The 25,403-nt window shown below is 36.8% G+C and overlaps 1 protein-coding gene across 1 annotated transcript; it reads right to left on the reverse strand.

The window, feature by feature from the left end:
- Positions 1 to 1,772: 1,772 nt before the first annotated feature.
- LOC306756414 (uncharacterized protein) lies at positions 1,773 to 24,200 on the reverse strand (the record flags this gene model as incomplete). The annotated part of the gene is made up of 9 exons (XM_079241142.1): positions 1,773 to 2,573; positions 2,901 to 2,971; positions 16,464 to 16,647; positions 16,833 to 16,887; positions 17,635 to 17,784; positions 18,071 to 18,205; positions 18,376 to 18,452; positions 21,980 to 22,034; positions 23,914 to 24,200. 9 exons carry the CDS (start codon positions 24,198 to 24,200, stop codon positions 1,773 to 1,775), a joined length of 1,815 nt encoding a protein of 604 aa, XP_079097268.1.
- Between the last annotated feature and the right edge of the window lie 1,203 nt (positions 24,201 to 25,403).

Here is a 25,403-nt window from a genome sequence, read left to right on the forward strand (position 1 = left end):
CAACACATTTTTTATGGTGTCCAGGTCAAAGAAGTGCAAAGCTTGTGTTTTCCTCAAGTCTGAGGTGTGATTAAGATCTTTATATTGTTGCAGAAACCCATCTAACTATTCATTATCTTAACTGCTTTGTCCAATTCAGGATTGCAGGAAGCTGGAGCCTATCCCAGTAATCATTGGGTGGGAGGCAGGGTACACCCTGGACAGGTTGCCAGTCTACCTCAGGGCCAACACAAAGAGACAAACATGACCATTCACACTCACACTCACTTTTAGGAACGATTTAGAGTAACCAATTAAATTACATGCATGTTTTTGGTCAGTGGGGGTAAGCTGGAGTACCCAGGGAGAACTTACACATGTACGGGGAGAACACGCAAACTGCAGAGAACCTCCACCCAAGCTGAGGCTCAAAGCAGCGACCTTCTTGCTGTGAGGCTACAGTCCTAACCACTATCCCACCATGTTATTCATGTTTGGAACAACCGATATTCAGTCTTAAAATCCACCATTTCCGATGTACATTTTTTTTCTTTCCGAAGACCAACTGAAAGTTTCCATTGTCAGTAGCTATGTTACAATCTTAAATCACGATTAATCCATCACTTCTGAGCTGTTGTATAGTTAAAACAAAAAACTGCATCTGTATTTCTTCATATTTGAACATTCCGATAAAAATTTAAATCTCTATTTTACTTTAATTTTATTTTTCATTCATTTTATCTAACATTTATTCCTATACAGATTAAGAACAAGTTTTTAGTCTGTCAAAAGGCAATGCCTTTTTAACAGTATACTAATCCCTTCACAGTTTGATAACATTTTGGCTTTTGGAGTCTGCCTGGGTTTGAGTTTTGCCCCTTTGACAATCCACTGATTAGTTTTTTTTGATCTCCCAGAGCTCTACGTCACCTTTACTATTCCACTCTTGCCGCAGCAATTGGGGTGTTAATAAAACTTTTTATCCCTCAGCTAACATCGGCTACAAACAAACAAGTTTGGACCCCAGACTTTTGGTCTTTCCTTAATTCCTCACATAAAAAAAAAGTTGTTGACACATTAAGACACATTGAAAAAATGACTTTTACAGTTTATATTTTATTTTCCATATTGAATGAATCAAATAGCATATTTCCATTGTGATTACATCATGATGGCTGTTACAATAAACAAGACTTTTGATCTATGTTCACTGTGTGTGCTTAGCATCCAGACAAATAAAGGATAATGTAGCTCAATCTGCTTATTCAAAAAGGTAATTTGCACCACTTTTATTGTACCACTTCACTTGAATACACGCCAACATGCTATGCAAAAGCACGTCTTGATTAAAGCATTCACCTCAAATTAGACCTCTGTCTTATTTCTGAGCTTCATTCACCAAAGTGTTCACAGACAGCTTTTACTGAAACAATTAAACAGCTAAGAAGATATCAGTCTATGTCAATGCAAAAATAGGGTAGGTTAAGAGAGTTTTTTATTTTATTTGTTGTGATCAGAAAACCGTTTCTGTTAGTATTGCTATCCTGCCTGCCACTGATTCGGCAGACAAGCTTTGCTTCTGCCTACTTTGTTTTTGTTTTACTTGATTGTGTTTTTTGGAAATGGACAAACTGATTGTGACTGATACAAACAAAACAATAAATAAACAATAACAATAAACTAACTAACTTTTATTCATTTGCTTTATGTTCACAGTAACTTATATATATATATATATATATATATATATATATATATATATATATTTTTTTTTTTTTTTTTTTTTTTTTTTCCTAATCTTCTTTTCTGCTTTTGTCTTGAGTCTCTTCATCAGCATCATTCCCTGTTTCCCCATTGGCTGCAGCATCATTGCAACTCTCCGAATTATTCCTCTCCGACTCTACCTTGCTTTCTACCTGATCATCATCTGCTTTCACCTCTCCCTTCACCTTCCCCTCTTCTCCTGACTCTTTGCTTGCTTCCTCAGTTATGCTTTTTACATCTTCCTCCTGGTTCCTGTTGCTATTGCTACGTTCACTGTTTTCACTTTCTGCCGTCTCGTTATCTGACTGACTCTTGTCGGGGCTGCTGTTTTCTGCCTCTTTTTGTTCCTCCCCAGTGGATCCATCTTTAATGTGGTCATTACTGCTTTCCTCTTTGTTACCACTGTCTTCATCTTGCTTATCTTCATCTTTATCTTTGTCTGGTTCCATCTCAGCCTCAGAAGAATGGCTTCCATCCATCTTCTCTGTATTGTCCTGAGCATTATCACTCTTAGCACTTTGAATTCCCTCTGTCTCACTCTGAACTTCCTCCTTACTTTCTTTTTTTACTTCCTCCTTCGCATCCTCTATAACTTCCTCCACTTTTTCATCAATTATTGCTGCTTCTTCTACTTTTTCATCATCATTTTGCTGATCAACTTCTTTGTTGTCTTCTCCTTCTTTTTCACCATTTGCCTCTTGGTCTTCCTTCCTGTCATCTTTGCTTGTGGTTGCATCTTCCTCTGTGGTGTTTTCAGATGTAGATTCCTCCTTCTGATCAGCCTCCTCATCCTTCTCAGTAGCTTTTAGATCAGCATTAGCATCCGGTTTCTGTAATGTAGTTGTACCATAGAAAAGGTTTTAGCCTGAAATGTTTTAACAATCAGTGCGAGTTTTGTTACAAACACACACACACACAAACACACACACACACACACAAAAGACAACTTTTGTTAAAGTTTCCCATTATGCAAAAAACATCACCATTTAGCTGATTTGTAACTAGTGATAGGCAATGAATTATTCTACAACTGAATACACTAAGTTCAAAATAAAAGCATGACTCCATGGAGCACTAAGGGAACAAAAAGACAATCAAAAATTCAGATTAAAGATGCTATCAAAGAAAATCTTCAGTATCTTTCTTTTAGTTTATACCTCTTTAGCTTTCTGTTCATCAGAGCATTTGCCATCTGTGTTTCCATCATCAGCCTTTGATACCAGATCATCTGGAAAAAGAAGGTGAAACAAAGCAAGTGGGTGATGCTGACATCTATAACAAGCAGATAGATGTTTCTTTCAAGTACAAAAAGTACTGAGAAGGGAAAGAAATGGATTTCATCAAAATGTTTCTCATCACAGTCTTATGGATTGTTTGTTTAAAATCTAAACAATGACAACCATATAAATATTTGACAATTATTGTACTTCACACAAGTGCTGTAGTAAAATGACATATCAGATAGAAGTACCAGCAAAGCAATAACATAATAGAGTGCAGGATTCAGTTTTAAGAACATTAGGCCTTCTTTGAGAAAAAAAAAAACAAATTCCTATTTTTTCTTTTTTATTTTTCATGTGTTACAAAGCACATGAGCAAAGTTAACATCAGTGCTGTGTATGCCTGGGAATTCCTGTTTTGGATCTACAAAAAACATCTACAAGTTCTAAAAGACCAGATCAAACAGCTTGGAAAAATTAGAAAGATTTATACATCACTTCACTCTCCTCTCAAACATCCTCCCTTCTGGATGAAAGCAGATGCTGTAAAATTACCGACAGTAAGTAGGGTTGTTAATCACAATAAGTTTGATAACAATACAATGTTAAATTGATTAATGGGTTATGATATACTTTTTAATATCACAAATTCTACCACAATGCAATTACAATTTTATGTCATCCTGGAGCATGTTATTGGTTTTCCCAAGGGCTCCCCTCACAGTGGGGTATGTCCTGATTGCTTCATCAGGAAGGTGTCCGGCATCTTAACCAGACATCTGAGGCACATAACCTGGCTACTCTCGATGTGGAAGAGGTGCAGATCTCTGAGTTCCTCCTGAATGGCCAAGCTTCCAAGGAAGTAAGGCAGTATCGTCTGACTTTATCACAGTTACACACCGCACCACTGAAAACAGGTCTTTTCCTCAACAAATTAAAATTGTACTAATAATACTAACAATGTTGTACTGAGGGAAATGTTAACAATTCAAAATATTTTTTTATGAAGCACATATTACAAAATATTCTAACAACATTTTTAAATAGTAGTGATTTTGTGAAACCACTAAATTGATCTACTGATGAACAGTAAATGCCTAACACTAAATTGTAAACATAATGGTGATATGCCTAAGAGTTGTGGTATTTGTCACATAAAACATGAAAAAGTCCACCCACAGTGAGGAAGAAGGACGGTCAAATCTGGCAACAAGGCAATTCATCACAAATAAGTCAGTTATGAGAAAGTCATCAGTTCTGATATGTTAAAAGTAACAAAAGTGAATGTTAATGTTTGAAAGGACAGCGCATAAAGGATGTAAAGGAAAATCCAATTGTTAGCCCACCATAAGAAGGTGCAAGTTAGCTACCACATTGTTCTTCACATTAATTTTATATCATAAAATTAAGTCATATTCCCATGGTCTAATTTCAAATTGCTTCAAAAGGCAGTGTTATCTTAATAATTGGGTTTTAAAATAAGCAGTAAGCCTAATCTACATTAAATATTTAAGCAATACTATAAATGTACAAAATATAATGTCTGGATTTATTTAATTTAACATCTTTGCTGCTCACTAATGGCATAACATAGTACTCGACCTGCCCGACCGCCCATATCATTATTCATAATGTTGGTCTTAGTGAAGACTTATTTAATAATGTTAGCCTGACTCTCAAAATGAACATTTGCACCATTATCATGTGAATGTTTTACTCTCATTAACATTCATTTGTGTTCTGAAGGACCAATATTAAAAAAAGCAGACAAGGAGAAGTTGTCCGGCTGGCCTGGAAGATACATAAGAATATACTACCTACTATTGTTTAAGTGTTGAAATGTATAAACGATTTTGAACATTTGAAAGTCTCACCACTATTAGAGCTGCATATTTAGATAAAAATCTGAGATTGTACTCCTTTTATATTGTGTTGATTAGTTTTTTATGTATTAGTATTTTTCAAAATACAAAACAAAGCCTTTTATTTGGCTGAGAGAAAGTTGGCAACGTTAATCCAAACATTTGGCGGCATCTACAGCTGCAACAGCAGCAATAGTAAAAACACAAAGTTAACTAAACGGTCAAGGTCACAGTCAAGTGTGAGAATATCAAATATTCACATTCTTATGTCATAAAAATATTAAAAATCAACAACTCTGTTCAGTCAAGCAAGCTGTCACTGAGGCTGCTAGCAACTGCAGGTGCTATGCAGCTGTTAGCATTCATGCTAAGTCAGCCACCCAAAGCCACAATGAAAGCAGTTTTCTCCCCATGTGCTGGCTCACACTCCAATAAAATTTAAGGCTCCGAGAAGATTTTCATGGTAACAGCCTAAAGATATAAAAAATAATGTGAAAATTAAAGGTTTTAGGGGCTTCATATCTGGTAGAGTATGACTTTAAAATAAACACAGACTACACTATTGCACTATTACAAAATATAACTTCTATTGAAACAGAGTGAATTTACAATAGCAGAACCGTTTATTTACAAACTCCCCACAAAACATCCATCACCTTCAAAGTAAAAAAAAAAACCTGTGTAAAATCATAAATAAAATCCAAGAATCAATAAAATCTGTCTTATCAATGGAGCTTTAGTTTACTCAGTGAGACTTGTTGAAATTGCTGTTTTTAGATCTGTACTGTTGGGCTCCGACAAACACAGCACAATACTGACACCTTGTGGTCAAATTAAAAATGCAGCCAGCTAAATCTCATGAAAGTAAACAACCTCAGACAATGGAGCTGCACAAGACAGAACCAATGAACAATTTACAAGCTCATTTGGAGATCCAGCTGTCACATTGGATCACTAACATTACTATCATTATCATTATCATCCTTGCAGTGATCCTCATCATAATTAAATCAATTAAATTAAAGTAGATGTTGTTCTCTCACCATGCTTGCTACGAGGTATCAGTGCACATCTCCACACACATACTGTTTGGGTCCATCACAGAGGAGTACATTTTCAAAGATTATTCTTTTAACTGAGTAAAAAACCCTCCAATTTAGTGGCTTAAGAGACTAGAAAAAAATATCAACTTTCTTTTTTTTTTTTAACCCAGGATTAGTTTCTTGTGCAAGAAAACATCTTCCACATTAATAACCTATCATGTCTAAACTACTGTAAGGTGACACTTTGAATCCTGGTATTTAAATGAGGATGTCACACTACATCTCAACACACACTCATTTCTATTGAAGCAGTCAGCTCTGCAAGGCAGGTTTGCTGAAGTGCAAAATGAATGTGGGGCTTTTCAGTTTGTGTGTAAGCGCAAGTATCAAAGGCTTCAGAGTAATTAACCCTAAACATCATAAGAGGAATACAACTATACGCTCTGATAAACAACATAATTGCACTCTTGTTTAGAAACCCTGGATGAAGCTGAACTTTCCAATCAAAAGAACTAAAAAAGAAAAAGAAAACAGAACAGCGTAATTAACGTTTTTAATATTAGTTTCTCTTTCTACACAATCTACTTAAGGAAGAAAAATGACTTGGGAAGAGATTAGAAGAGTTTATGGAAACATTTAATGCATTTCAAATGCAAAACTGATTGAAGTTTAGCCATGGTGGGAGATGAAACGTTATGGTAATAATCACGGACCTCTTTAAGAATATTTTATGGAAATCACCCACATTCATTAAAAGCGAGGGCCGAATGACAGAGTGAGCAGTAAGCAGCATAGAGCTGCTATGACTCTAAACATCTTAACGTGATTTGGGGATGAGGCACAGGCTCATGAAAATGCTAAATCAAATTAAATACAATGTTTAGAATATTTGCTTCCAGCTCTTGATTAAATCCGGTGTGTTTGTGATTGTGGCATTGCAAATAATTGGATAGCTCCATGTACAAGTGCCCATATTTAAGTATTTGACTTTTTTTTTTCTAAATTAAGCAAACATATGCATGCATCCCTTTTTATACTGCTGGCACAAAAACAAACACACCCACATTTCAGGACTACAGCTACCTCCCATCCATCAGTACGAGCAACAACAAGGATGCAGCTGTAAGTGGGTGTAATTACTCATATAAATGGCTCTTGCTGCCGTCATCCTGGAAGGTAAAGTTATAAATGAATGTTGTTCTACAGAAATGTAATAAAACACGACTGAAGATGAAGTGATAGCATAGAAAGATAGTATTCCACTCCTCAACAAGCAAACTCCATCTCTGTTTACACTCACTCACACACACATAGTGTGGCTTACTGCTGCTTGATTTTTGTACATGTAAGCCTTGAACGTAAATTACTTGTCAACAACATGCCACATTACATGTTACTTTTTAAAAATTTGAATATTTGTGTGAAGGCAAACCAGGTTTTCTTGTTAGTTTGGCACTCGCATATCATTTTGTATTTATTTATTTATGCTTTTGTTCACATTACATTACAACACTGACGTGAAACCTGGTTGGAGAATCCAGTTAATGAACTGGCTTTCCCCACTGTGAAATTAGCCTCTTTTGTCAGATGAGAGATTCACTTTGATATTGTCTTAAAAAGCTTTTCAACTCCCTCAAACAACTTTTTTCTTTTATGAGAGCCACCATCCTGACTCCATGGGAACTAAGTAGTAAGAAATGAGGATGTATGTGTGCCTCTGTGAAGTCACTATGAAGTATTGTACAAATACCTAACTCTTGTTTCTCTGAAAACCTTTGTTGTTTTCCTAAATTATTCTTAAAAAGAAAAAGAAATAAATAAAGCTTCATCTTGTGGTGAGATGTGAACAGAGACTAACAATGAAAGAACACTCAATACCTAAATTCATTTTTTTTAAAAAAAAAGGAACTTATGCACACAGCCGTTCTATAATCCTCATTTGGCTTTTTGCACTTTCATTCATTCATTCATTTTCTAAACCGCTTAATCCAATTCAGGGTTGCGGGGAAGCTGGAGCCTATCCCAGCTGGCTTTGGGCGACAGGCAGGGTACACCCTGGACAGATCGCCACTCCATCGCAGGGCCACACACAGAGAGACAAACAACCACTCACACTCATTCCTAGCGGCAATTTAGAGTAACCAATTAACCTAACATGCATGTCTTTGGATGGTGGGAGGAAGCCGGAGTACCCGGAGAGAACCCACGCATACACGGGGAGAACATGCAAACTCCACACAGAAAGGCCACTGACCAAATCCCTCCCCAGCCAAGGATCAAACCAGTGACCTTCTTGCTGTGAGGCCACAGTGCTAACCACTGTGCCACCGTGCAGCGCCGCTTTTTGCACTTGGTGAGCTTAATTCTGAAAAGGAAAGGCATACAAAGCAAATAAAGCCAATCAATCACCACATAGATACACATTTGTTATTACCTTTTTTGTTTCTGATTTTCATCTTAAAGCAGTCAAACTCTATCATCTCTGACAAGCTGACATCTACCTGAAAGGCTTTTTGGAAATATCTGCCATTGTAAATGTTCTGAATGTCATGGTGTATGTGATAGAATTCTCCTTTAAACCAGCACATATGTATAAATATGTATTACATATTTACACTCAATGCATTTAATACACATCAGCACATGCGTGAGTTATAGTAGCATGTAAAACAACATGCATTGAAACTCAGCCCGCTAATTATGAAATGTTGCCACTCAGCACGAGTGCTCCAGCCATCCTCTTAAAAGATTTAACGACTGTACAGCCAGCAACCGGGTGGGAGGCCCACTTGGTGCTGAGTTTATAGTGATTGGATTCAAAGAAAACAATCCAGCTGTTTAATGTAAAGCATGAAAACCTGATGGTTGGACACTCTGCTTTTCCATGTCTCTGTCTCACGTTAATACGTATAGATGATGATGAAAAAGAACTAAATAGAAGTAAGTCACAAAGATAATTACAGGATATGAGGATAATAAGAGAATAACATAATCCCAAACTTAAATTTGGTTAAATACAAATGCACTCAACAGGATTGTTATAAATGATCATTTAACACAGGTTTAATAAAATAGTCTTAATAATTTGTTAAATTATTATATTCCATCAAAATAAAATAAAATAAAATAAAATAAAATTTAAAAAAAACAAAAAAAAACTGTAATGCTGGTGTTTTAAAAAATGGAAAACATTTTACTAAAAATAAAACTTATCCCTACAGTCAAGCTTTGTGAACAGCTGCAGAACATCTGTCATTATTAGAACTACATTAAACATATCATTTGGTGCTTGGACCATGCAAGGAAATAAAAGCCTCATATTTTCATTCCCATTGAATCTGTCTCTATCTTGGAAAACCCAGGTAAATTATTCTAAAAGATTCAGTGTCTATTTCTATAAAATAGTAGAATAAAAAATTCCTCATATCAATGGTGGTCTTCAGCCCTGTGCTAAGATAGCTTTGACATTAAATCAAAGGAAAGCGCTGCTTAACATTGTTGCAGTCAGACAGGCAGAGTAATATTTATAAAGGTCATGGCTTCAGCTTAAACTTTAAATAATTCATGGAGCGTGTTCTCTCTCTTATCTCACAGTTGCCTGAAACCACTATCTTCATTGTATGACGAATTTACTCTAAATGGCCTCATTCTATTCCCTTCTCAACTCAGCATAAAAATAAAAAAGAAAAAAGAAACAATCACATAAGTCTGTTTTAAAACACTGCTGTTTATATGAATTTGAACAAAGTCAACTTTAATCTTAAAGCCTTTGCATTGGATTGTATATCTTGGTGTTGTCCTTTACATCTGAACTTTTTATCCTCTAGATGAAATCACTGACTAAAACTTGCAAAGAACAGAAATGCATTTAGAAATATATGTTCAGCTGCATAAGTTGACATTGACAAACACAAAAGTACTTTGCTCTGGCAGCACAGCAATTTCAGATGCTCTCCTAAGACATGATGTAAACCTCAGATATCTGCAAATGTCACTTATTTACTCTTGCCATTTAGGTTATATGTCAGGGCCGTTTCAGCGTCTCGGGCTGATACCAACCCCGCAGATACTGATGCTCATATCGCGGCTGCTCAGATGCATGTCTTCCCAGTTCAACCAAAACGCTCAGTGCAGACTAGATTAGAGGTGACAGACATACGGAACCATTGAAAGTGTCACATATTACCCTAACCCTACACTATGTATGTCACAGCCAGTCCTGTTGTGTGTCACAGCTGAAACCCTTGTTAGCAGATTAATATGGCAGATTAGTACAGCAACCCTGCTTTTTAATCCAATAATCCTGCATCAAAGAGTCATGAAGAGCGTTTTCTCTGCTGTGGTGAAAAAAACGGGGGAGATGAAAGGAATGAAAGAATGCATACGGGACAGATGAGTGTGGTCATGTTGTCTGAAATGAGGCATGTGAACATCAGCACAACGGCACATGCAAACAAGCAAGACATAAATACACAAAACGTAGAAACCACACTTTCCTAGAACTTTGAAATTGAAAGAAAGAAAAAAAATCTCCTTTAAGTGTTGCCATCTTTCAGCCTTTGCTGCTTAGTCTCATTTTTTGACACGGATGCATGATTTAAGACACACAGCCTCTTTGTGTACATGTCTGCTGTCTCCCAATGCTGTTTTGAAGCCTATTTCATTTTGACAGGTATTATAGATACATATGCTAACAGGGCTAATTCCCCAAGGCAGAATCGCATTTTATGGCACCAGAGGAAGAGGCTTGATCTCGGTTGGATGGCTTGTGCATACACAGAGGCAAACACATAAACAGACACACAAACCAGCTCACAGGCAGCCGTCATCATTTCTCTCATTTACAAAGAATACCAAGAACGTTTTCATTTAGATTTTTTTTTTTTTTCAAACTGACTTCAAGGAAAATCGTGGGAGGAAGGAATAATGTGCATTCTTTGTGAAACCTTATCTGAGCTATTGCACCTATAGATGAAACTTTAGCACATGAAAAGGAAGCAACAGGCCATTCAGAGCTTCAGGTTTGTTGTAAACTGCCCTTGAGGTGTCAGTACAAGCACTGATTCAGTTATCTGGAACTCAACAGCTTCCATTTGTTGAACAAAAGGCATGATGAACAACACACACTCCCAAACAGTGTGCAAAATGGCTCTGCAGGTGTTTGTGTTCACCTTGGAAACTCTAAAGGCAGACAATGTTTAGATTGTATCACACGGTTGCGTTTACGTCACTTGACTTCCATTGCTCTGAACTTTGCCACCCTTTCAACTAACTGCGTTGTAAGCTATGAGTTTGGTTTAATTATCTTTTAAGAGTAAAAAGTATGTGACATTGAAATTATTCCAATCGTGATTCACCTTAAACAAAAAAAAAAAAAGTCCTATTTCAATATTTAAATGGAACCCAGTAAACACTGCAGCACTTGCCATCAGCCACTTCAAGCTCCCTTACTGATGCACACAAGGACGACAAGAAAAGCTGATTTTCAGAAGACCCCCTGCTTCCCTTCTGTCTTTGCCTTCCCTGTCTCTCCTCTCATGCATACCTGTCTGTCAGTCTTTCCCTCTTAAAGCACAAAGCGCTTTTGTTGATTTTGTGAGTAGTAATTTGGCCCCAGCACGGGGCACAGGCAAGTAAAAATCTGCTTTGATGACTCTAAATGGAGAGATTATCCAAATGAAAGGCAATTATCCAAACCCCACCCATCACCTCTAGCCTTCAATATCTCTCTGTACCTTTTTTTCCCCCCACTCAGCGCTCACGCTCTATCAACTCGCCCTATTCATCATATATTCTCTATTCGATTCTACCTGTATTTCTCTTTTCTGCCCCTCTCCTTCCTCAAAATGCTCTTCTGCTCTGCCTCCATCATGTTGGCCTTTTATTCCCTCCTATTTAACCTTCTCTTTTATCTTCCCTTCATCACCTCTTTGAATGCATCAGCTTCTTTTCTTCTCTCTCCTCCCTTCTCTCACTCGCACTGTTTTTGCATCTTCTCCCCTCTGCTCTCAAGGGTGCCATTAACTGAATTGGCCACAGAGGCCCTTTAAGGAAGAGAACACACTGATAAACATCCTATTTCTATTTAGAGGTTAGCAACAACTGCACATTTCTACCATACAAACTGAACATGAAAGTGTGGTCAAACTGGAAAATAACTTCCTCTAGTTTAAGGATCTTCTGTGGCTATGCTGGTTGAAGCATAAAACAGGCAATGTGTCTTGCTGGTTAAGTCTTTAAAGGCAACGTCTTTGTTAGAGTGAGTTCAAATTCATCTCATGACCTTTGCTGCATGAGTTGTCACACCTCCTCCCCCTTGTCCTTGCTGTCACTCACCACTGTGTTTACTCTAATGAAGCATAAAAGTTATGAGCTTCACAATACACCAGACTGAGGCTGCTTGAGTTATAGTCAGTCTGGCTCCCAGCAGCTGATAGATGGTGAATAATGGGTACTGGGATACAAACACACACACATACAGACATGCACACATAAACTGGTCTCCATGTCACATGGAAACAGAGGAAGAATCTCAAGTTACAAGGTCAGTCTGTCTTGTTTGTCTTTTTTTTTTTTTTTGTATCTCTATCAAGTGCTCTCCCTCCCTCCTTTTTTTTTTTAAAAAAAAAAACAACCCATAAACAATGACATGACACCTTCATAATCATCTCTTGTTCCATTGTTTCGGTGCATCAGAGACCTGAAGTGTGGCTTTCATGTCATATTCTTTCCACAGCCTCTGCCAGTCTGCCAATGTTTTGGCTCTGTTCCTTTTGGCACCAGAACTGAATGTGTTTACCATTTTCTATTGAGCCGGGGCAGAATTTCTGCAAAGAAAATTCAAACCATAAAACACAGCTCTGTGTTTTTGTGAATCACGGTGCAAAAGTGATCCAAACACTGGCTTCCCTTTGAGATGTCAAATACCAGCACAAACTTAAACTTTGCTGCTATGGAAAGGCTGATGGCTACACAGCTAATTTATCTTTGGCAAATGAGTAAGAACCTTTACAGAGACATAATTCTATAATATCATGTAAGCTTTAGTTTACTTAGCGAAAAGGAGTAAAATGAAATAGTGCAAATATCTTTAGGGAATTGCAGCCAGCAGTCTTGAATAAAAAGTGAATCAGCACCATGGACAGAGACAAAGATATTGCCACCAACAGACTGCGCTGCATCCACAATGTCCTGCTATAAAGACAAACAAGCTGATGTGTCTTGTTGGTATGACAGCATTTGGAATGTATTTTGTAGGTTAAACTGCGTGCAATACACACAGATGTGAAATCCTCTAAAAACCTGTCCAAAGAGCTTGTCTTATGTCTGATCTTGCTGTCTGAGCTGTCTGTGAATTGAATTGTTGCTCAATGTCACCCAATGTGACCAGTGATGTGCATGTTTTCTATGTTTTCTGAGGCTGGAATATAACTTAGCTAATAACAATGTATTGGGGATTTTAATGTGACATTACAGCACACAAATGCATTTATGCATGCGCAGAGAGAAGCAAACACTGAACAAAAGAAACACACACACACACACACACACACACACACACACACACACGTCCTGTCTTTTGATGCAAAATGCCAGCTCTCCTGCACCACAGACACAAATTCACCATGCCTCGCCGGGCTCCTGCTGTTAACTCTCCTACCAGAGGAGCAAGAAGGCAACATCTATTAGGAAATACAAGGGGACATAATGTAGTCAAAAAAAGCATGAGTTACAGCATCATCACTTCATAAATATATGTTTTGTTTGTTCACTGCTTAGGCATATTTGACTGTACCATTCCAGAGCAAAATTTAGAAAAAAAAAAAAAAAAACAAATCAAGAAAGTAAAAAATCTAGTAAAGCCTACAGCAGAGTTTAAGGAGGACATTATGGACTAATATAAAAACCACAAGCCCAGAAGATGATGTAATGTGTTTCTTGTAATACTGGTCAATGTCATCATGCTAGACCTAATTTCAATATTGCAGGTTATATGTTTTACAGAGCAACAGTGCCACTATGTGGGCATTTAACTATGCAGCATGTTACATAAGGTTTCAATGCCAGCACATTTATATGCTGGTATATAATCATAACATTATACTGCAAAATATAGGTTGGAAGTTATTTATAGGAGAAGACAATTACAACACACAAATATGAGAAGGTCAAGAGCTTTTTCACACTTTGATACAGGGGCAGCAAGAGATGTGTTTGCATCTACATAAAAGCTTTCGAACGTAAGTTAAAACAACCATTTTGTCATTTATGAATTAGAATCACAAACATCTTTTGACACAAAAGGTCATCCACTTACAGTTATATGTATACATGTACAGACTAATACATTTATATAAGTACATGCTGAATACAGAAATTGTTGATGAGAAATGTGAAATGTTGCTGCTTTTGAGATTCATAACACACCCAGAAAATCTCAGTTGTGCTGTTCGGGCTGAGTCTGTTTCATTTTGGTGGTAAAGACACTCTTGTGATTGTTTTCATAGTTGTCACATAGTTTTATTTGTCGTGGCAACACTAATAATTATACTTGTAGGCCAAATATTTCTTTAATTTAATTAATGGAACCTTAGACTGATTAAATAAAATGAGATGGAGTTTCTAATTTAAGCTTTATCAATCATTTAGAAGATTTGTGATCATTTAATGTGTAATGGAAATAAAATAACTACATTTAAGAATTTGCTTTGCTCGTTTTAGTTATTTATCAATCTATCCATGAATTCGAGCCGATATTACTTCTAGAGGTAGAGGTTTGTTTCTTGTGTACTTTAAGTATGATCTTTCGTTGAACTTTATTAGTTGAAATTAATTCATCTATCATAGTTCTTATATGAATATTTATAGATTGTCTGTGTAAAACATTTTGACATTTTTAAAACATGATGACATTGTTGCCATCTGGAATTTTACACCTTCTAAACCGTTTAATAAGGTATTAAAGGGGCCTGGCTGTTTTGCTTCAGAAGGATGTATATTTGTATATCTTCTGCATAGCAGGGATCCATGATTCAATGACTTTTAAAAACCAAAAGCATGTAAATGGAGAAAAAAATTTGACCTAGAATTTATTGTTGGGGAGAAACTTCTGTTAGTGAGGTAAGACTCAAACCATTCGAGTATGGTACACTATGCTATGATCAAACATTTAAAAAACTTAAGTCCCAAGAATCTGTAACACATAAAAGATAACTAGAAACGCACTCGGAGAGCACAAACCTCCGCCAAGCACAATGTTAAAGAATGCTTTAAAAAATTCTTGGATACAAACTGTGATCCGGATCACCACCAAAATGAAATCACTTCTTCCTTTTCTCATATCCAACAACTCCTGAAAATTTCGTGAAAATGTGTCCATAACCTTTTGAGTTATCTTGAACACAAACAAACTGACAAACAAACAGAAAAACAAATAAATGCTGGTAAAAACATAACCTCCTTGGGAGAGATAATAAAACTTTTAAAAGTGTAGATTTTGTGACTGATAAACATCATTACGAAGTTGGTCATTTAAAAATCTGTGAAGCTAGAAAAAAACAACTCTCTCCTGCAACATGGAAAGAAAAGGTAACTTTGAGATTGTTCTAAAGTTTGACTGAACTCCAAGATTCGGAGATGACTTTTGATACTTAAGATCAACAGAGACAACCCCAGATCCACTGTAAGACTGAGATTTAGCTGAGATTTATAAAAGTCAACACAGAGAATAAAATGTGTATGTTTAATAATTTGAGCTGTCCACTCTTCTTGATTAGGCTTGTGCTGAACTAAACAAGAATCTGTGTGGTGGATAAAATTATAAAGTTTGAATTTATGTTCCAGTGTAGCTTTTGTGTGTGATTTTTACGAGTGCTTTTTCTTTTTTTTTTCTTTTTTTTAACTCTGTCATCTTTGTCATTAAATCAGTTGTCGATTCCTGGCAGCTCAAGGTAATTTCCAATCAATCAACATTTACTCAGTGTTTATCCTCCAGGAGCCAATGTGAAGTAAACATTTTGAAGGTCTGCATGCCGTTCCATCTGCACTGTAAAAATTGCTGTCTGCAGGAAATGTGAGCACTGCTTAACATACAGCAACAAATGATGTAATAATGAAATAATCTGTCAATATTGTCACAATTTATGACAAGATGAAGTAACTTATTTGACAAGCTTCTGCAGTTTCAGCGTAACTGCATTGAAAATTACCAAAATGATTTCAGCATTGACTGGTATTACGTTAATGGTTGTTATCATGTTATAAACTGCTATATACTTAAATGAAGATATAAAACTGCTCTTAACTTATGTTACTCAAACAATTTAGTTTAAAATAAAAAAAAAAAATTTTAAAAATAAATAAATAACAAAACAGAATTACATATCATTCTGTTCTTCATCACATGACGGGACACTCCAACTTGTGCAGTGCAAGACGTTGACATTTTCACATTTGTGAAATTATTGTATGTGTTTGTTCATTATGTGTGTGTGTGTGTGTGTGTGAGTGGGTAATTTCTTTATTTATATATTACCATTTAAACACAATTACAATGCAAAGTTCTCCAGACAAAAACAACAGTGTGTGAGTTTTACCATTATCAGATGTGCCAAGCGTAAAGCTTTGACGACTCTTCCTCTTTCTGAAGGATAGAAGTCTGGCCTGAGAGATCTCTCTTACGACTGAAGACAGGTTTTCCTTGCTGTTGCCATTAAGGCTTGGAGGAGATGCTTTGGAGTCTCCATCTCTACTATCACTGCATCGTACAGTGGACTTATTCTGCAGGAAGTACAAGTCAATTTTAGATTATTTCTAATTCATTCTAGCAGGAGCTTTAAGTTTTACATGCCATTGTAGGATTTGGAGGACTCAAATCTTGTGAAATTCAATATGATTAAAGAGCACAAAACGGAATAGTTCAATAATTCAATTTTAATCACTGAATAGATGTTTCAAGTTCTTACATTTTCTCTGTGTTTTGAGTATTTGTAGAGTGGTGGTAAAGAGTAGGCTTTCATTCTGGAAAAAAAAAAAAAAACAGGAAAAGCATTTTAGTGTTGCAAATGTCCAATTTCACAAGACTGATTCCTGCACATAGGCATTTTGCTAAAAGTAGGTTGTCTTGCGACAATGTATACAGATCAAAAACACTTAAAATAACCCAGATCTTTAGCAGATAGATCAGTTTTCCTAAAAATCTTGCCAACAGATTATTTAATGAGGATTCCAGATTTTGATAAATACCAACAATGTGTTGGTTGAATGAGTTTAGTGCAAAGAATTGGGACACGTATTTAACACAGAAAACAAACTTCAAAACAATCCCAAAAATTATAACGTCAGTCAGCACATTATCCATTCAGAATTGACTCAGTGCATGAATTCTTTTAGCTCTTAAGTTTTGATGTGATCAATTTTAAGTGACACATGGAAAAAAATACAAACAACATCAGCAGGGAAAACTGGATGAAGGACATTGAATATAGCAGGACAAACTTCCAAAGTGTTTTTTGTTTTATATTTCCAACCATTTTTTAAGTTCACAAATAAAAGTTTTGGTCAACAGTTATAAGTTTTCTAAAAAGAAAACACTTGTGTTTTAGGAGGCATTGCTATTTTAACTAAAGTCCCAGAACTGGCGTACTAACATCTTCTGAGCTTGAGTTTGAACTTTTCAAATAGTGTTTTCTTGAAAAGCAACAAATGACTGCAAATACCAGTTTTCAGCAATGTAGCTTTAAATATTCTCCTAAACGTGGAGATTACCCTCTGACCCTCCGTGTTCCCATGGGCCTGGTGAAGAGAAGGTCAGAGTAAGGAAGCTTCTTGAATTTTTCTCTTCCCACGGCTACATACAGCTGACCACTCTCTAGAAGATTCCCTTCAGTCACCTGCTGGCCTTCAAAGGTGTAAAGACTGCAATGAAGAAAGGGAAAAAAAAGAAACAGTAGAGCTTCTCAAATTATATCACAACTGGCAGGTTGTACTGAAAGTAAATCTGTTGTACCAGGACACTGGTTCAACGAGAGTAAAAGCTTCTGTCATTGCCAATCACGACTTTTTACTTGGTAAACTTTAAATGTGCCTATTTGATGAGATTTTGATCAGAGCTCGATGAGATTATTTGCAATAACAGCAGAGAATATGTCATGATGACACACACATTACTATACATTTGTGAAGGCTGTGCATTTCGGTTTACCTTCGCACTCCTCCCAGAACTCTCAAACCCATCCTCTCTGTGATCATTTCTAGTATTCTTTCAAACTGTCCAAGCATCCTCTGGTGGATCAGGAGCCTTATTGCTGGGTTCAACGTGTCACCATTTGCTACCACACTACACAAGAAATACACATGGTTGCAGAAAAACACTCTGAGTTCGGTAAACCAATAAATGCCATGGGTTCAGAAATGGATGACACTCATTTTCATTTAGGCGAAGCATCAAAATCAGGATGAGATTGCAGCAAATAAGTGTTGGTGAGAAACAAGGGAAGTACAACTTACAATATTGTGCATGGCTCCTTGATGGGTTTCAGGAACCGAGCCGACACGACAATTCTATTCTGTGGAACTGGCCTGGCCTGAAAAGGAGGAAAGATTCAACCAAATAAAATCAAAAAGTGTGTATGCTCAAATATCAATGAGTTGCATCTGGAACAGCATATGTCTGGCGAGGGAAATGACACTAAGTGTATTAATAAAAATGCATTGGTCAGTTATCCTGGGTGGGGGTTAGAGGGAACCACTTGAGGCTTGTTGCCAGATAAGTCAGCCCACACGGGGTTTTGAAAGGTAGCTAGAAAATCAAAACAACAAACATTTGAAAACTTCAGAGACTTTTACTTGAGGGACTAATACAAGAAGGGAATAGAACAATGTGAAGAGGTTTGGGACAACATTTAAGCTATTTCTAGATCCTAAAAATAAGTGTCAGCAAAGAACAGTCTGAGATATTAATAATATACATCCTCAAGGGTAAAACTGCTGAGGGATCCAAAAAAAAAAAAAAATGATTGCAAAGTGTTCAGCTACAGATGGCATGATGCTTATTTTGTGGACAATAACCTAAACTCCTTTCCAGTACTTTTTTTTTTTTTGTAAACCAAGCTACAAAATGCAGATTGTGTTCCATCAAAAGCATTTACATCTTAAAGGGAAAGAGGGGCAGCTATTTTACTTCCAACAGAATCAGCTTCTGAACTCTTTGACAGCAAAAGAAAAAAAGAATGAGTCCTTTATAGTCTTTAAGTTTGTAAAGAATGAGCCCTGCAAGACCTGTAACCCACTGTGACCCTGACTAAGACACGGATACAAAGAGAAAATAGGTTTAAGAGGCGGTATATTAAAAGTCTTCTGGGGTCTTCATGTGCTACCTGGCAACTGAGGTGTGAAGGCCTGAAGGAAACTTCAAAAAATTACTACATGTCATTCTTTATAACAAAGTGGACACAAGTTATTGTTCTAACAAGGTAAAAGGTTAGTAAAAGTACAGGACATAAGCTATGAAAAATGATGAAAATAAGCAAATGAAAGAAATCTTTGTGAATTAAAACACATTATAGGATTCAGATTCTTAAAATCCTGCCTTTTGTGAATGAACCCAAATACAGCTTTAGCTCCTTCATCGAACAACAAATTGACAGAGACAAGCAGAACCCTCTTAGCTAGTAACCAGTGCAGGTAAGGAACAAACAGAAACAAGTGAGGCTGGGCGGTGACTAAGGGATGAGTGTCAAGGGAGCTATTAGACACTTAAACTTGTTTTTCTATTGACAGGTATTATCATCTGTGGACAAAAAGTTCCCTGGGTTTGTTTTAATTTCCCTGTAGAGTAGGTCGCAATCAAACCAAGGGAAATACCTTGTTCTTCCAATGTACTTTATACCCATTTGACTTCACATAAGGTGTCCCCAAGCAAGAGCCAACACAAAGTATACCCGCTGTTGATGGAAGCCAATTTATTGCTTTATTTTAGTCTATACAGACTACAGTCAAAGGCTCGTTTTAGCTGTTTGGTTTTAAAATTGTGGTTAATTTGCGCTCATGATATGTCTGCATGCTTATAACAATTCAAATATGTCAGGTGTACAATACGTCAATTTGTACCTTTGCAAACATCAGATGCCCAAGTGCAAGTGAATGCTCCATGTAATATTCTTTTGTGTGTTGCTCTATTTGACGTTCTACAAGAACAACTAATTTACCATGTTGTTGATCAAAGTACAGCATTCATACAGCATCACCTTGCCCACTGCCTACGTATGTGATCATATTGGTTTGTTAGTTTGTTTAGATTTTATGTAAAAGTCATAAAACTACCAGATATGATGAATGTGAAAAGTTAAAACGGTCAATAATAAAATAATGCAACTTTGAATTTGGCTCAAAGCACCTTTTTTCTTGTTTCTTTTTCTCTCTTTAAGTGTTTGTCCAGCAGTGATTAAAGTCATAAAATGAAGGGTCATCATTAAAAACTTTTTTTTAGATTTTCTCTTGTTCAAATGGTTGGTCAAAAAGGAGCTGCTTAAAAAAAGCACATGCATGATAACAATGTTTAACATTAACCTAATAATGTCCCAAATCAATACAGAGTAAGACTGAAATGGCCAACCAAACAGCAAGCAAAATGTCATAAATATTACTTAATTTAGGTGAATTATGTGGGATTTTGAGGTGGAAGAAGGGTAATTTAAAAAAAAAAACCCAGAACAGCAGCAAACGGCTCGGAGAATTACCAGTGGTGAATAGAATAGATATGATTGACAAATTAAAATGAAAAATGCTGTTAGTATGATTTAAATGTTACAGTGGTAAAAGGCAAAAATATATATCTTTGCATTTTCTGGAATTTAACTCTTGAATAAAACGCGTAAGAATTCTTTAAGAAAACATAAAACACCTTTATCAGCATGGATTGTCACATTCCCAGATTTCTTTCTGTATATAAACATATACAGCACCTGTAATAATTTCCCCAAACAGTGGGCATCCAGATTCTTAATCTGCAGTGAAATGAGCTTTACCCCCAACATGAACAGAAAAGAAGGGCCTCCACCTGAGTTTCAGCAAAGATATGCTTGTGGGCAGCCTGACTTTTAAGTCACCCTTGTTTTGGCCGTGCACAGCTAGTGATTAAAGATGCATTAAAAGGAGGGATGATTATGATCCATAAATCAATAATGCATGGCCACTGAGACAACAACGTGTTTCTTCACTGTCAACAACACAGGGTGAATGCTTAACATTATCCCTGGCTCGTCTTAATAAAATCTTTACACCGTTCCAAAATCCTCATGTATCTTGCATTGAGTGGTAGGTTCAAATGTTGAAAACTTGGATGGAGAAAAGGTGTTGTGGCTGAAACTCTGCCTTGCAAACATAATGAGTTAAATGTTACTGCACTGAAGGTCAAATAGTTTTAGCATGTGTGCATCTCTGTAGACGCAGCTTACAGTACTTTATTTGATGCATCTCCTTCACAGGATTCTAAAAACACAACACAGGTTCGGATTATTGTTACTAAAAATATTTGATGTGATCAATGCAGTTAGAACGTCATTGCATCAAAGAATCAGAGACATGTTTCTGCCACCAGGTCACTGTGAAAACCAAGTCGTTGAAAAAAATGTAACACTTTGGTTGTCTACGTGTCCCAACTGTGTTGGTGTCACAATCCAGGGTTTAAAACTGTAAGTTGTATGTAAGGATATTTTCAAATGGCTTGACTCTGGAGGTCATCCCTTTATATCTAAATGTAGAAGCATTACACAGTTACCATGTGTGTGATATTTTGTATATAAAAGCCAGTCATCAGACTAACCTCATCTTACACTTCTCCTACTCCAAATAAGTTATAATGTGGCAAAAGTATCATAATATAATCCTTACGCAGGGTGGATGAGCATAATCATATTCCCAACATGGGTCAAAAACATGAGAATGGGAAAAGTTCTAATGTTAACATTTTTAAGCGCTTTTTGAGAAAGTGTAACATTTTGTGCTGTGGAGCAACATAGCTGATATACATTCTGTTGTCAAACTGTATTGCCCACCTTGACACATATTGAATGGAAAGATGTGGATTGCTTTTGGAGCAGTCCTGTCTTACCTGTACTGGCAGAGTCTGCATCATCCTCTTTTTTCTGGATCCAATCTGTAAATAACTTTAAAAGAAAAATATATCTTTGAGTTTATCATATTAATCATACACAGTACAGTGATTTATTTGTGAGAGCACAAAATATCCAATTACAGATAAAAACATTTGTATTTTTCATTTGCATGCAAGATTGCCATAACTCATAAATGGAGACTGATTGTAATAACACCCCTAAATAATAATAAAGATATGACATTTATCTATTTAAAGTTTTAAAATTTCTGTAATGTCATGTGTATATATATATATATATATATATATATATATATATATATATTTATATTTATGTATATACACACTGCTAAAAATAACAAAAGGAACACTTAAACAACACAATGTAACTCCAACTTAACCACACTTCTGTGATATTGAACTGTCCACTTAGGAAGCAACACTGATTGACAATCAGTTCCACATGCTGTTGTGCAAATGGAATAGACAACAGGTGGAAATTATAGGCAAATGGCAAGACACACCCAATAAAGGAGTGGTTCTGCAGGTGGTGACCACAGACCACTTCTCAGTTCCGATGCTTTCTGGCTGACGTTTTGGTCACTTTTGAATGCTGGCGGTGCTTTCACTCTAGTGGTAGCATGAGACGGTGACGCATGTTGACGCATGAGACGCATGTTGCTGCCTGCAACATCCTCCAGCATGACCGGTTTGGCAGTGGGTCAGTAATGGTGTGGGGTGGCATTTCTTTGCAGGGCCACACAGCCCTCCATGTGCACGCCAGAGATACCCTGACTGCCATTAGGTACCGAGTTGAGATCCTCAGACCCCTTGTAAGACCATATGCTGGTGCGGTTGGTGGGAGGAGATTCCTCAGGAGAACATCTGCCGCCTCATCAGGAGCTTGCCCAGGCATTGTAGGGAGGTCATACAGGCAATGATTAAAGGACATTACATCAAAGTTGGATCAGCCTGTAGTGTGTTTTTCTACTTTAATTTTAAGTATAACTCCAAATCCAGACCTCCATGGGCTGTTAAATTTGATTTTTATTGATAATTTTGTGTGATTTCATTGTCAGCACATTCAACTATGGAAAGAACAAATATTTAATCAAAATATTTAATTCATTCAAATCTACAACATGTTACTTGAGTGCTCCCTTTTTTAAAGCAGTGTGTATGTATGTGTGTATATATATAAATATATATATATATATATATATATATATATATATATATATATATATCACATCAGATTATATATCAATATATAATCTGATTTGTCTTCTGATTAATCACTGTTTACCATGTTGTCTGTCTACATCATAGCCCTTCTACACTATTCAGCAAGAAGCAGTCAGATTATGCAGAAATACATGCATGCAGTTTTTTATTTGTATTCATTGTAAAACAAAATAGATGCATGTCAGTAAGCAAAAAACCATTAAGCATGTTCTTGTTTCACCTTTGGACTCTAATAATACCTGACTGCACAAATCTCATGATCACCTCCATAAGTCCAGTTATTCTTAGGCCAGGGTAACGCATGCTTCTCTACAAGACTGATTTGACAAGACTCATTTGCATCAATGTGACTCAGCACTCGTACAAAACTGTCCAGTCACAATCACACTAAGACCATGACTAGTTCATCAGCTCTGGCAACAAGTGCCTGTTACTTTATGAAAGCGGTTTGTTGCTAATTTAACACACTGACGGCCAAACGTCTGTAAAGATCATTCAGCAGATGTCAGCGGTGGAAACAGAGCAGCAAATTACAACAAAAAACCACGACATCCACTCATCCAAACAGCACCACTTCGCGTTATTCTCAGCCATCAAAGTACAATAATTAGGTTAGCATAATTAGTATGCAAAGTGATTATGAGGGGAAAAAAACACTTGAAAAGAAACAAAACACTATTTCTTACTCCAGCTTTTTGAATCTTTCCTTTCCAGCAGCGACATACTGCTCACCGCTCTGCAGGTTCTTCAGAGAGTCCACTTTGTGACCCCCTCTCGGTGTGTAGATGTTCCTCACCGCTCCAAACGGAGCTTGTATCCCGCCGGTCACTTCTCGTAGCAAAGTCTCAAAGTTACACACCCTCTTTTCGTTGATCACTATCCGGCGAGCCTCATAGTATGGATCACCGTTCCGATACATGAAGATGTTCTTCACCACAGGCTGCGAGAGAAAGTTTGGCTTCTCTGAGCTCATCTTTGTGCGTAAAATCAGACTGACGCGCGACTGGGAGGCAAAGGCTGTTTGTTAGAATAAACTCAAAGCACAAGTTTGATAACAATTACGAGCCACGAGTATAAATGTCTTCATACTGTCAGGAGAGCTGGTCCATCTCTGACAAAGCAAAAGATAGGACCAACAAAATGTGCATCGCAGATCTGCGATTTGAAGAGAAACGACACAAGTGAAAAGCTGCCCAGAGAGAGGAGGAGTTAAAGTGTGACCACGTGCATCGCGATGTCGATGTATTTCAGCGTTTCAAATATCACTCTCAGTCTGTCTATTCACTGCAAAAGAAGCGTTGAACTGCAACTACCGAGTTCAATGTTGCGCCGCAGGTGGTGGTAAAAGCAGGTGTTGGACCATGACGTGAACGTCTGCCAGAACCTGATCAGACGCGGGAGCGCGCGCAGCCTCCTGTGTCTCTCTGGTCTGCTGCTGTCCCTCTCACTGTTAAAGCGAACATTCAACTACAAATGACAGTATGTGCATATTTTTTTAAAAAAAAAATGTTTTTGAGACATGTTGTTGCTTTAAAAAAGCGCAAGTGGACTTTATTGTGTGTCCTCTGCTTGTTCATATTTTGAAGTCTATTTGTATGATTTATGTGTCGATTAAAATAGTTTGTTTTCCTGTTTTTGATTATTAATTTTAAAAATGGTTACAATGCATTTGTTATTATTAAAATGTAAAATCTACTAAAAGTGCCTTGATTCTATCTAACAGTCGGCTACTGTACAGCAGGGCTTCAACTTGGCCCACTAGGGCCATCTTGCAGGTTTTCACCGCATCCCTGCTTCAACACAAACGACTCAAATTAAAAAGCACATGAAGTTCTGAACAATGACCCATTAATTTCAGTCAGGTATGATAGAGCAAGGATATATTGAAAAACTGGAGGACTGCATCTCTGGTGGTATCGAGTTTAATAGCCCTGCTGTATATTTAACTTAATAACTACTACCTTACCCAATCCCGTACCATTTTAATGTGGAATTACAGGCCTCAGAGGTTTTTACCTGCCCGAAAATAATTAATAATCAGACTTGCAGCACTTGAAAACAAGCTGCTGTAGATCCATTTTATCTGACTAACCACCTAAATCAAACTAAGTTATACTTTAAGCATTAACAAGGATAAGGCAAACACATGAAGCCATAACATGGCTTTATAGTTTCA

Source organism: Telmatherina bonti (assembly GCF_933228915.1).
Source record: "Telmatherina bonti genome assembly, chromosome: 5".
NCBI classification, from domain to species: Eukaryota; Metazoa; Chordata; class Actinopteri; order Atheriniformes; family Telmatherinidae; genus Telmatherina; species Telmatherina bonti.